The 13,480-nt window shown below is 43.9% G+C and overlaps 1 protein-coding gene across 1 annotated transcript in view; it reads right to left on the bottom strand.

Annotated features, from left to right (window-relative positions):
• Positions 1 to 13,480, bottom strand: part of NEO1 (neogenin 1) — a 216,027-nt gene that overhangs the window by 1,316 nt on the left and 201,231 nt on the right. The window contains exons 23-27 of the mRNA XM_023729866.1: positions 11,085 to 11,323; positions 10,404 to 10,496; positions 6,892 to 7,050; positions 2,538 to 2,801; positions 263 to 399 (exon numbers count right to left, since the gene is read on the bottom strand). Coding sequence (XP_023585634.1) covers positions 263 to 399; positions 2,538 to 2,801; positions 6,892 to 7,050; positions 10,404 to 10,496; positions 11,085 to 11,323 — 892 coding nt within the window. The remainder of the gene's footprint in view (positions 1 to 262; positions 400 to 2,537; positions 2,802 to 6,891; positions 7,051 to 10,403; positions 10,497 to 11,084; positions 11,324 to 13,480) is intronic.

Raw genomic sequence — 13,480 nt, 5'->3', positions numbered from 1 at the left:
GAGTGAACCCTGGCTCAGAGGAGATGCTCAACACACGCATGGGGTATGAGTGAGTGAACCCTGGCTCAGAGGAGATGCTCAACACACGCATGGGGAATGAATGCGTGAATCCTGGCTCAGAGGAGATGTTCAACACATGCATGGGGAATGAGTGAGTGAGCCCACTTCACACTTCTAGGTGGTGAGGCCTGGGCCTGCTCGAGGAGCAGCCGTGGCACTCACTCCCAGACACCTGGCTGGGCTGACGGCCCCGTGGACTTACACTCTCGGAGTCTTCCAGCATCCTTGTGGTCTCCTGCACTTCAGGGGCACTGGGAACAACCACTGGCATTGGAGGCCGGCTCCTTCCTAACGTCCCAATGGAAGCTGTCTTCACCGCGTGAACGTGATGGTTCAGAGCTGAGGAGGAAAGGGCACCGTCAGGTGTGTGGCCGAGCCTGCCCCCCCAGACCTGACAAACCACCTGGGGTCCAAGTGCTGCTCTGGGTCAGGAGCCTGCCCAGACCCAGTGCCCAGATCCTGATCCTCAAAAGGCACTGGAACAGGACAAAAGGAGGAAGACAGCAGAGCATTCAAGAGGCCAGAGAAAACATTCCACTTGGCTTTAGAAAGCTAATATCCTAGTCCAGGGGTTCTCAAAGTGTGGTGGTCCACGGACCCCCTTTCAGAATGTCCACCAGGTCAGAACTCTATTCATAATACTACTAAGATATCATTTGCCCTCTTCACAGCACTGGCATTTGCACTGACGGTACAAACACAACAGTGGTTAAAAAAAAAAAAAAAAAAAAAGCATGGACCAAGGCAGAGGTACCGGACTCTACCATAAAGTCACTCACTGACAAGCACGTGCAGGTAAAAGAAAAAGAAAGCCAGTTTCATTTAAGATCATCCCTAATGAAGCAATAAAGTGGATTTATTAAATCTCAACCCTTGAGTCCGCATCTTTCAAATATGCCATGTGAAGAGATGGAAAGTATGCACAAGGTGCTTCCGGACTGCCAAAGTACAAGGGCTGCTAGAGAGAGAGGCATGTGTGGTAGTGTGAACTGTTAGGTGAACCGTGGCTTTTGTCATGGAACCCCATTGTTACTTCAAATAAAGACTGACAAACAGGTTATTAGACTTCAGCATTTGGCAGACATTTTCTAGAAAATGAATGAAGCAAGTCCGTCACTTCAAGGAAAACAATGGACAGAATTTATTGCCACTGATGAAGTTTTCAAGAGAAAATTAGAATTTTGAAATACTTGTAACTGCCACCATGAGCTTGACAGCTTTCCAATAAAGGCTTTGGTGATATTAATGAATGTGTTTTTAGATACTGTATAATGAAATGTGTCAATATTTGGAGGATCTGTATAACTTACTGAACTAATATTTTCCAAATGACTACTGTGTGATGTTTCCAAATCATGTATTCAAAGTGCAAGACAAAATAGTGAATTTTAATGGAACAGACTGTGCATAGTTTGTTGATTATGGTTTCAGATTCCATAATACAACCAACCTTTAAGAAGCTACCACCTGTTTTGAGTTTTGCTGTGGTATCAAAAAAGAATATCCACAACTGTCACTCTTCTCACTACATTTTTGTTTTGAAAAATATATAGTAAAACTTGTGAAAGCTAGAACCCGTGTAAGGCGGAAACCTGTCAGAGAAGGAAAACTCAAATATTTTTCTGCTAAACAGAGAGCAATAGAAAAGTAGCACCCAGTCAAAGGTGGAAAACTTGTGAGACCCAGAAAAATAAGGCAGTCCATCGAGTTCTAGCTCTCACAGGTTTCACTGCAGTTATTTTCATAAAAAATATGCTATTTATGTTAATATATAATAGGTTTATTACTATTTTTAAATGAATTAATAAAATATTTAAAAAATTTCTCAGTTTTGATTTCTAATATAGAAATACTGGTAGATATAAACCATGTAAAGAAAAGCTCTTTAGTGTCCTCAACAGCTTTTAAGACTATCAAGGGGTCCTGAGACCAAAAAGTTTGAGAACCACTGACCTACTCTGCAATAAGCAACCCGAACAGATTCTAATACGGAAGAGGAGGGGGAAAACATGCCTTTGCGGGCACCGACACTGTTTCGCTGAGCCGTGTGAACTGGGGCAAGTCACATCCCTCTGTAGGGTCATTTCTCTATCCAAAGGTTCCTTCTCATTTCACCATCCTATGAGTCCAAGTTTTGGCCTTCCTCACTCTCTCTGGCAGTCTTATGGAGTGAGGTGATTCCAGGAGGCTGGGCAGACTAGATCTCTTGCCTATAACCATGCTACTGGATTTTACCACCAAGGTTTCTGCATGTAAAACAATTCAGAAGGTCAGCCCTTGTTTTCCAACACATTATTCTCTGGTCCATATGCACTCCCAAAGGAGAGGAGCGCACATCCTCCCTGAGTGGGGCACTGATACGCTACTCTAACTGCTGGGATACACTTGGAAGGTACGTGCTGTGTAATTTGTCAAAGAGCTGACTTTTGCCCCATGCCTGAGCCAGAGGGTCCCTCTTCCAGTGCTGCTGCCCTCACCTTGCTGGGACAGCAATGGTGTGCTTGGTAAAGCAGGATCGTAGGTGGGAGGTCCCGGGGGCGGGATTGCCGGCACAGCAAAGCTCTTCAGTGGGTGCGAAGGGCGAACATGGGCTGTAGGAAGACTCTGGCCTGAATCTTCCTCTTGAGAGCTGGCCAAATAAGAGGAGCTGGTAGCACCTTCGGGATCCTGGTGATCAGTACAGCATGTCTGAGATGAGGAGGCTGGCATGGTGTCAGTGCTGGGTGTATTTCGAACGGATTCTACAGCAGAAAAGTCTAAATGTTAGCATTTCTTTTACCATAAAACACATGCAAAGCCCAGGGTTCTGGCTACTTCTGTAATGAAGCCCCCTTAACCAGCTCAATCAGTGATCAGTGCTAGTCCAAGAGAATACGGATTAGCATCACTGCCAAGGCTAAGAATGGACTAATCCAAGAGGCCCAAACCATCCTGTCGTCGACCAGCTGTTCCAATCTTTTCACCCACACAACCAAGTGGTTATAATTTTACAAGTTTAAAGTCCTCCTCAGTGTCCATTAGGGAGCACATGTAAAGGTTTCTGGGCTACTGTTTATTAAGATACAGCAAGTATAAAAGATGATTAAAATTTCCATTCACTGATTAATAGTCTTAGGAGACTGACCTTTCAAACACAACCATGACTAGTCACCAAGCCTGGCTAGATACCTGACAAGTGCCAGCTCTGCCCGTGAGGCCTGGAGGTTACTGCAGAAAGGTCAATGCCACAGGCTCTGCACGCCCTCTGGGGACTGTGGACAGCCTCACCAGAGCAACAGCCACAGAGACAAGGCGAGACCTGGACAACCAAATAGTCCAGACGTCTGGAAACAGTCATATGAAGGCCATTTCGGTCCAGAGAAACAAATAGTGGTAGATTAGCCTGGGGAAGGGGAAGACTCAGAAGAACATGATTGTCTCAAAATATGTGACGAGGGAGCAGAGTTGTTCTTGAGGCGGGGTAGAAAAAGCACTGGCTTTGGAGTCAGCTAGACCTGGACTCTAATCTCGGCATACTAGTTGGGTAAATTTAGCAGCCACTGAATTTCTCTTAGTTTCTTCATCTGTAAAACAGGGAGAATCGCACGTAATTCACTGAGAAATAAATGAGAATATGGATGAAAAGTGCTGAACACAGTAGTTAAATAACTGATACAGTTCTGTTCTTTTTAAAGTTCTGAATGCTTTCTCTAAGCCAGGCACTATGCTAAGAGCTTTACATGTATTATCTCATTTGATCCTCATAGCTCAGAAGGCCACAGTTAAAACTAGTGCGGCAGGAATCTGGATCCCTATACTCAGACCCACGCTCACGACGTTAACCACCAAATACTATACTGCCGTTTCCTGCCCAGTACTCACTCACCCCCCTGACCCTGAAGGGGTGGAAGAGCACCGGAAGAGCACAGAGGCCCAGTGAGACCATATAAGGAAGTCCCTTCAAACAGCATGAGCTGTGCAGACCACCATTCCCACCCCTGAGGAGAGGCAGCAAGGACACCAGCTAGGGGCAAGAGGCGACCGACATCCTCCTCTGGCTCCTAAAGTCCTCAACCCTTTAAATAGCAATGCATGAGCAGCGTGCAGAAATCCAATGCATTGCCCTGCCTCTGTTTTTGAGGTACGTTTTATACCAGGACTTTATCGATGACTCTGCTCCCTTGGGCTCTGAGGAGACAGACTACGCCAGTCACGAGTGCTGCCTCCTCCGCTTGAGGTCTTGAGTCCCAGGGATGAAAGACTCACGCACCCTCCCCAAATGCCCAAAGCCTGGCCCTGTGACAACCCTGGGTCACTTCACACCCTCTAAAGGGTACACTGAGGGTAACATGTCTTATGCTTCCTGGAGCCAGCATCGTCACAGCTGGGGAGCTGCTGGTCCCAAATCTGTGGGGTCCCAGGCCAGGTGGAAGCTGGTTAGGGAGGGCAGCAGGGAGTGGAGGGAGAAAAGTGGGCTCAAGTTCTGACCATGTCACACAGGCCTATCTTGGCTGCTTCACTGCCTTTAACTTGATGTATACAGCTTCTGAGGGCCAAAGAGATGCTGTGAAGGGTGAAAAACGGGGCTGTCTACGTGAGTACAGCCCTGACCAGGGTCACCTTAAGGGCACCAGTCCACTGTATTCTCTGTGAAAGACCCTCTCTGGAGTTGCACAACATCCATGGCTTACTAGGAAAACTATGCTGTAGCTAAAATTTCTGTTTTGGCGAGGGGCCTACTTCCTGACCTACTTACCTCCCAAAGTTACTTAAACCCCAGAAAAGTTCATACTGGCTAAGTGCATGGGAAGTAGAAAGTGCTCTTCCCATGTCAAGTGGTGGTGACACAGTAAGTGCCCCAGTAAGTGCTCTTGAGCAGGGACTGCTCTGGCCAAGTTCTAGTCATGCCCGGTCCATACACACAGGCCTGTGGCAACACCTTGGGCTCTAGAGACACAAGGGCTTGGGAAAACTTAATAGTATGAGGACTTGGATCATTTCTAGATGCTTCCTCTACATTTCAAATCACTCTTCAGTGAATCTATCACTTTAGTTTTACTCTTCTTTCATCCTCTGTGGTCGCTAAAGCAAGGAACCCTTTAATAATGCGAATCAATTACATTTAGTAATGGAAGTCATTACTGTTTTTCCTCTCCTCACTTTCTGCCTAGGCCCATACAGAAGGGAACTTTTACCAAACTAGACCCCTTTGAGGAGGGCAGGGCAGGAGCTGCCATTCTCCTCTCCACTACCACCCCTCCCTTCCTATCAAGGAGAAAGGAGGAGGGGCTAATCTGACAGGGAAGGGCCGCCATCCACCAAGGCAGGCCCACATCTTAGTGGGTGGGACTCCTCTGCTTTACCAATGGAGAAACAGGCTCAAAATCTGATTTCTAAGATCAGGTCTGGACGGCTGCTTCCCGGTCCTCTGTTCTTTTGAGACTAGGTTTGTGAAGCAGACTCTATGCAGCTGCCTGGAATAACTGTAGATCCTGAAGACTGTCTTTCCCTAAAAGCAGGTCCTCAAACCTGATTTGGAGGAAAACAGCAGGAAGGTCAATTGTTAGACACAGTAGATAACTTTGGGGGTTATTAAAACAAAAACCCAAACCTGTTGCTGTTGAGTCAATTCTGACTCACAGCCACCCTACAGGACAGAGTAGAACTGCCTCATAGCGTTCCTGAGCAAGCAGCAGCTGGTAGATTCGAACCGCCGACCTTTTGGTTAGCAGCTGAACGCTTAACCACAGGCGCCACCAGGGCTCCCTGGGAGTTATCAGACATCCCTTAATAAGCTCTGATCTCCATCTGATGTTTTGGGTGTATTTATGATTGATCAAAACTTACAGGAGAGGAGGATGCTATGTTTACCGGCAACCCAAACTTCCAGCACAAAGTATGGGGGATAGTTTAAAATGGAACTCACTTGCAATTCTCTTATTTCCCAGCACCATTAAAACTTAGTTCTACTAGTAACATTATAACAACTATTAATAGGCAGGTCTCAAATGATGAAAAAATAGTATTTTGTACATATGACAAGTTACTAGAGTTGAACTTGAAAACTGAGGGAACAGAAATTAACTTTTAATTGAGAAGGAACAATAATATTTATTTCATTCACTGTCCCCTCCCCTTTACTATTTTCTAAACTGCTTTGATGGTGTTGCTCTAAATGTTTCCCAAACTGGGACATGTTTGTTTGGCAATGCCACTGCATCTTTCTTTAAATATACTGGATTATTATGCTAATTTCCTGTTTGTTTTTAGAGGTGATCTATGCATCCCTTCCTAATTTTAACACACTCTGTTAGACAAGCTGAGGTTTACAATATGCTCAAGCTGAACGTGGCTGCTGGGTCAGAGGCTCCCCAACCCCGTCCCAAATGCCCCTCGGAGGGTGTTCTTACTTTGGTCCCACGGCAGAAGTGATTTTCACCTTACTGACCCTGCTAGCATTATGGTGACTGTGAGGCAAATGCAACCTCTGGTGTCTGAAAATCACCCAGAATGAATTTTCCTCTCAGATTGGAGGATTAAAATAATAAAGAAGCTGGGGAAAAATAATGACTGAATTAAGATGTAAGTTTACAGCACAGGAGATGGGAATGTGAGTTGAGTTATTACTGCTTCTTCTAAAATACCACCTTGCACTGAGCATTTGGACTTATGGTGAAAAACAGTGTGAATTTTACAGAAACAAATTTGAGTCAGTAACAGAAATGTTATAGTAAATAAGTAACACCGAGACAAATTCCAAATCCTTCTTCTAAGTTGGGCAAGCCCTTCCTCATTTCAGCTTGCCAACTCTTTCAGAAGGCCTTCCATCTGGGCTTGATCCTCATCTCTCACCTGTGGAATTGGCCCTGTCTGAAAGGGACATGGATGTGCCAATGGGCCAGGGGCTGCCCGGGTGGTAGAGATGACTGCGAGCTGGAGAAGCGAGGCTGCTGGAGTGGAAATGATGGTGAGGGTTATCGAGGGAATGGATGGGATGGGCACTAATCACAGCTGTGAATGAACACAAGACAGAGAAACGCTTAACATGCTTGCACAGACACACACGAATCACAATTTAATAGCATCATCACCCCTTCCCACCTCCCACGCAACCCAACCCGTCTTGGCTTTCTGGGGGCAGCTAGCTGGATTTGGACAATTAGCCATGAATTTTACATCTTTTTTTTTTTTTTAAAGCAACATATTCCTATGCAATGCATATGTGTATATATGTATATCTATCAATCTGACATACATATGTGTGTACCCCCGTAAGGTATTTTTGTAAGCGTGCTGTGCTAATTTTTACAGCAACATGTAAAAAAATTTGGCATAGCAGTGCTTACAAAAATGTCTTGCAGCAGGAGGGAATGTTTGGCAAACAAACATAGAAGGTGAGCGTTATCTGAGTAAAAATACAGGATTTTCAAAAAAATCCAAGAAATATATACTAAAATGTGAACAGTGATTATTTTTTGGGGAAGAGTGGTCAGGATTAAAAAATGTTTTCCTTTTGGCTTATCTATATTTTTCAATTTGTCTACAATGAACATGGATTACATGAGCTATTAAAATATCTATTTGAAAATATCCCCAAATATTAATTCATAAGCAAACAAATGATGGCTTTGGCTTCTATTATATTTTTCCCTATAAAAGGATTGAAGTCCCTTGTCTTTTGAGCATATTTTCAATTCATTCTGCCCTTTCTTAATTGCTAAATGAGGCATGCAATAGGTATTCAGGCTGAGTCAATGAGTGGCTGTTTAAACCATTTTCAGATCTTAAAAGGAATATAAATGCAACTGAATTCGTCTGGCACTAAAAGCATGAACCACGGGTCTGTGGCACCATCTCTGACTGCATCCAGTCTGGTGGCTCAGTCATACCCACCAGAATCCAAACTTCCACACAGAGATTCCACATACAACTTTATCATTAAGACAAAGCCCCTCTGTAATCAGGCTTCAATATCTATCCCAGAAATGAAAAGAAAAAAACAATCAGAAACCCAGATTTTGGGAATAAACTTTTCTCACTCACTCCCCTTAGAGAAATTGCAGAAAACAGAATATTTAAGGTCAAGTTAACCAGCTCTAAACCCCCAAAATAGGCAAACAGGCAATGTTGATTAGGAACACAGGCAATTTTTTTTTTCTCTAAGCAAGGGCTTCATAAACTTTGTGATTAAACTTAATTAGCCCTCTGGGAGCCTATTAAAATGTTCATTGTCACCAGTTTCTCCTTAGATCTTTACGGGGCCACTCGATATTACTCTGGTAAAGAGGGATCCCAGCCAATGAACTGGGTGCCCTTATTCTTCAACCATCTCCTGTTCTGCCATGTGTGAGCAAGCAGGTGGCACAACCAACCTGGCACGCTGAAGCATCCCCTGCCCCTCCCTCCTCAAGGCCTGAGGAACGAAACATGGGCTTCTCCTGTTTCTCTCTCAGAGATCAGAAGGCTCAGGCGTCCATTGGAATAAAACACAAAACCTAGAATTACTGGCTGAGGAGGGCTCTCAGGGCATTTTGGGGGTTGGCTTCTCTAGGGGGTGAGGGGAGGTTTTCAGGAGTAGGGTGCTTTAGAATCTGTGTCTTCCAGAATTGAGGCTGGGGTGAAGATCGGTCTCCTGATTTTTACCTGGAAGGTGCAATTTGAAAGGGTTCTAAGTATGGGGGACTCTCGCAAAGAAAAACAACACTGCTGTTGGACTGAACCTCACCTCAACACCAGCAAGCCCTCCCTAGCACTGCACAGCCACTAGTGATGGGGGGGTGGGGTGGGGTGGGGGGGGTGAGGGGGCAGATGCATGACCTCAGCACCTCCCAGGACCCAGAGCTCAGGGAAGCCCAGCTTGTGAAAGAGGACTGTAGGCACAAGGGGGAAAGGATATCTCAAAACCCAAAGGTCACAAGTACAGTATCTGGGTACCTGCTTTCAGATTCTTGAACTAAAAAATTCTACTCCCACTCAATTTTTGAGGCACAAATTAAATGACGTTAATGTTATATATTTATACACATTCCTTCTCCAGCACCACAAAAAATAAAAAAGGAATGCTATCAACTGGTATAAAATATCTTTTTTCCTTAACACATCTAAAAGTAACACCTCTAGGAATAGGGACAGTCATATTTACAAGTGTTAAAAATGAGCCAGTTTGGGAGGAACTAAAGTCTTATATGAAACAGTCAGGCTACCATCTTCTTATAAATCAAAAGCAAAAGGAATGAATTAATTTACTCTTTTCAGGTACTGTGTCTTTACATCTAGGGTACCCCATCCAGGCACCTCTTATGAAAAGGAAACCACTCTTTCTCCCTGTATGTTTCCAAATACAGGCATGCTTTCCGGTACAGGCCCCAAGTATAAACTACTGTGTGCAGAAACTACCTATTCATGAGTAGGCCCTAACGGTTTAAATGCTGATTTTTACAATCTAGTGTCTTACATGTCTGTACATGGGTAGTGTGAATGAGCATGAGTGTGTGTGCAAACATCTGCACACCTGGGGGGTACCACCAGAGCCTGAGTGTGAGGAACCTTTCCAAGTGTAGGATGCCATTACACCCCTTTGTGTGTGGGATTCCCATGATTGTTTAAATCACTGTCATTTGTTGACAGAGAGCTGGCTGGGAGTTTGGAAATGGGACGTCGATTAAGCAATCAGTAGAAAATTCAGAGACTCATTCAGGTTAAACTGAGGTGATCTAGTGGACGCTTTCAGGATTTGAATCTAGGGATGTTACAGTGCCAAGGCTTACTGGCCTATTGCTCAGCTTACGGCAAATACCTCAAAATCAGGAAACAGCTTTTTAAACTTCCTATTGGAAGGCAGGCTGCCCAGTGATCAAACAAGGCTCTTTCCCACTCTAGAATGGTACAGGGGACCCCCAACTGGAAGCCCCACTGAGAAAGCCTTCTCTACCTTGAAAACAGAGGCAAGGGAAGGGACAAAGACATTTGAAAACAAAGAACTGGTTTGTCCCATTGCTTTTTAGTTTTTAATCACGATGTTTAACTTAGTTTGAACTTAAAATATGAAGGCTGAATATGTGTCAGGAAGCCTACAGAATACTTGTGACACCTGGCTGTCCCCAAGCCTGGCCTAGAGGGCTGCCTCCCATCTCTCCCTTAGAGATGCTACGCATTGCCCTATTCCTGGGAGACTGGGGCAGTCGTCTTTTTAGCTTATTCACCCTAAAATTAAAGATGCTAATCTCAAGGATAATGGGTATTACAAAACATGGCAAATGTTCGCTACTTCTGTCCTCAAAGCTTTTGTAAATTTCTTTTGTGTTAGGATCATATGAATTTCAAGCATTCATAGTTGTTCCCCAACGTGACTGGGTAGAACTTACGCTGCGGAGGTTGAGAGTCAAAAGGCATCATCATTTTTGGTCTCATTCCTCGTCTTCCAGCCAGTGTAGACATGCTGTCCTCTGATTCATGCCCTAGACATCAAATACGGAGATTAGTTACAGACATATGCCCTAGGCCTCAGTAGTAAAACATTTCTAGAGGGGGATTCAGGACTCACAAACAATATGATAATGGGGACAAGGCACATCTGCAGAAAGTGAAATAAAGAGGAAACAATCATTAGAACATTACAGGGGTCTCTGCTGAGAATCAATGCAGATGACACACTGCCGCCTACCATGCTAGGATGGGAAGTCTGTGAGTAAGAGCATCCAGACCAAGAACACTGTGAACACCACAATGTTAGCTGGATTCCAATAAAGGGGATGGAATGAATAACACAGCTGCAGGCTAGGCTGCCTCAAACGCTCAAATATCAAGTTGGTGAAGCCTGATGAGGGAACTAAAAGATTGTCTCTGATGCATACAGAAGCCCCCTTGGCTCCACAACAAGCTAACAGTTCTTCATCAAATGTTGACCAAATCATACCACACACATCTTTAAACCTAGCCTTATGTAGGAATCTCCAAATTAAGGCAACCTTAGAAAATGGAAAATGATTTTTAAATGAAAATAGTCTGCCAACATTTGGGAAAAAACCCTGCACTTAAAATGGTACCTCTGTATGAATTCCGCCTTTGATGAATATTGCTGTCCATGGAATTGTCAACTGGTGTGATATCTTGAGAGTTGCGAGGGATTGGAGTATCCGTCATGATGGGGTTTGGGTCTGGAGACTTATCGATGGGTTTCAGCTCCAGTCTTTCATGATGGATCCAGAGGTCTGGAGGGTTGACATCTTTGGAGTTTCCTTTGTACTTGTGGGAGCCATTCACTGATTTGCATGCAGCTCGTTTCCTAGGGGCAAAATTAAGAGGATAGTTGTGCGTGTGTGTGTGTGTGTGTGTGTGTGTGTGTGTGTGTGTGTGTGTGTGTGTGTGTGTGTGTGTGTGTTTTAAGTAACTTACAAACATATCTGTCAAAAGGCTTGAAGGATTAAAACTGCCCTTCTGAGAGAAGTTACGAGGAAAGGCAGAAACTTCAAAAAAAAAAACAAAAACAGAAGTAAGAAGTTTACTTCTGGGAATAGCAAAAGCATCTCTACTTCATCCACACACATTTAGAGATATATAAAAGGTATATTTTAATATTGCCTTGTGACTATTTTTTTGAGTTATCAAGAGAAGACTGAGATAGCATTTTTATCAAATAATCTCTAAAGCAGAAAGTTCTTCTACAAGTTTCCAAGCAATAGAGAAAAGATAAAATTAACTAGGAATTTAAAAATGAAACAGAGGGTAGAGTCTATGGCTTACAAAGGAGGAAGGGAACATTATTTTAGGTAAGCCAAACTGGGACTACCAACTGGACAGTCATAAATGGGGATGATGGCATATACTTCTCTGTGCCCTACTTTCTATCTTCACTCACTCACCCACCCATTCAATAAGCATTTATTAAGTACCTACTATATGTCAGATCCTATGCTAGATGCTGGGCCCTTGCAGCACTTCTGGTCAAGTGAAGAGGAAAGATATCGAACGGTTATTTAAAAATGCTCTGAGCTTCAAGAAGTGCCAAGTGTTACAGTAACCCCTTAATTGCTGGATCTAAGGTGGGCAGAAAAAACCTGGAGGAAGAAGTTAACACTTAAGCTAAGACCTAAAAGGACAGAAAGTGTGTTCTAGGTGGCACAGTCAGCTTGTGTCAAGGTCCTGAAGCAGAGGGTGACAGCCTGGCACATGAGAAGGATTGTAAGCTGCGCTGAGTGGGGGCATATAGCGAACTATGGGGAGAGAGATACACAATGACGCTAGAGAGGGTCAGGGACCAGATCATAAAGGGCTTTTAGAGACATGCCAAGAGTGTGAACTTCCATTTACGGGTAATAAAAACCCATTAAATGGCTTTAAGCAGGAAAGTAAGATCAATTTTGAGTTAAAAATTTACACCAGCTGTGGATTTGCTGGGTAGGGGACAGAACAAGAGACCAGTTAGGATGCTACTGCACTAATCTCAGCAGTCACTGATGGTGGCCTGGAACAGCAGGAATGAAGGAAAAGAAGCAGAATTGAAAGCTATTTAGGAGGCAGAAATGGTAGGACTTGGTGAGTAAATGGATGCATGGCTGGGGAGGGAGTGGAAGAGTAAGAGAAGTAAAGGATAATATCAAGGTTTCTAGCTTAAGTCATTTGCTAACATTGGGGATAATGGAGGAGAAGCAGGTTTGACAGGAAAGATTATAAACTCTGACTTGGATATACTGAGTTTGAGGTGCCTCTGAGACACTAAGAAGACTCTGAAAGAGAACATGCTATCATGGAAGACAAGAGAAGAGGATGTTTCACAAAGGAAGGAGTAGTCCACTGTTAAATGCTGTTGAGAGACAGTGTAAGACGAGGACTGAAGTGTTCTTTGACTTAAGCAATATGAAGGTCATTGGTGACCTCAACAAAAGCAATTCTGGTAAAGTGGTAGGGTCAGAATCTATATCAGAAAGGACTGAAACATGAGTAGACAGTCAAGGAATGGACAAGTGAATGCAGGTAAGTATTCAAGAAATGTAGTGGTGAACAGAAAGATAGGGATTTAGAAGAACCTGGTGGTAAGAACCATGCAGTAGAGGAAGGATTATAATTTTTTCTTAAGGTAGAAGAAGGATGAACTGTTTAAATGCTCGAGGGACAGAGCCAGTAGAGAGGTTGGCTATGTTGGAGAGAGGGATAACAGTAAGTACAGGTCTTAGAAAGAGACAAGGCACTTAGATCCAGAGCATAAATGAAGGAACTGGCTTCAGATAGGAGGAAGTACACTTAGGAAGAGGAGGAAACAATTACTACTGTCATGAATTGAATTATGTCCCCCAAAACTGTGTGTATTTGGCTGGGCCATGATTGCTGGTATTGTGTGATTTTCCTCTATGTTGTAAATCCTGCCTCTATGATGTTAATGAGGGAGGATGGGTGGCAGTTGTGTTAGTGAGGCAGGACTCAATCTACAAGATTGGATTGTGTC

The sequence above is a fragment of the Trichechus manatus genome, unplaced genomic scaffold, assembly GCF_000243295.1.
Source record: "Trichechus manatus latirostris isolate Lorelei unplaced genomic scaffold, TriManLat1.0 scaffold00030, whole genome shotgun sequence".
NCBI lineage: Eukaryota > Metazoa > Chordata > Mammalia > Sirenia > Trichechidae > Trichechus > Trichechus manatus.
This window is presented reverse-complemented; position numbering and strand designations above follow the sequence as displayed.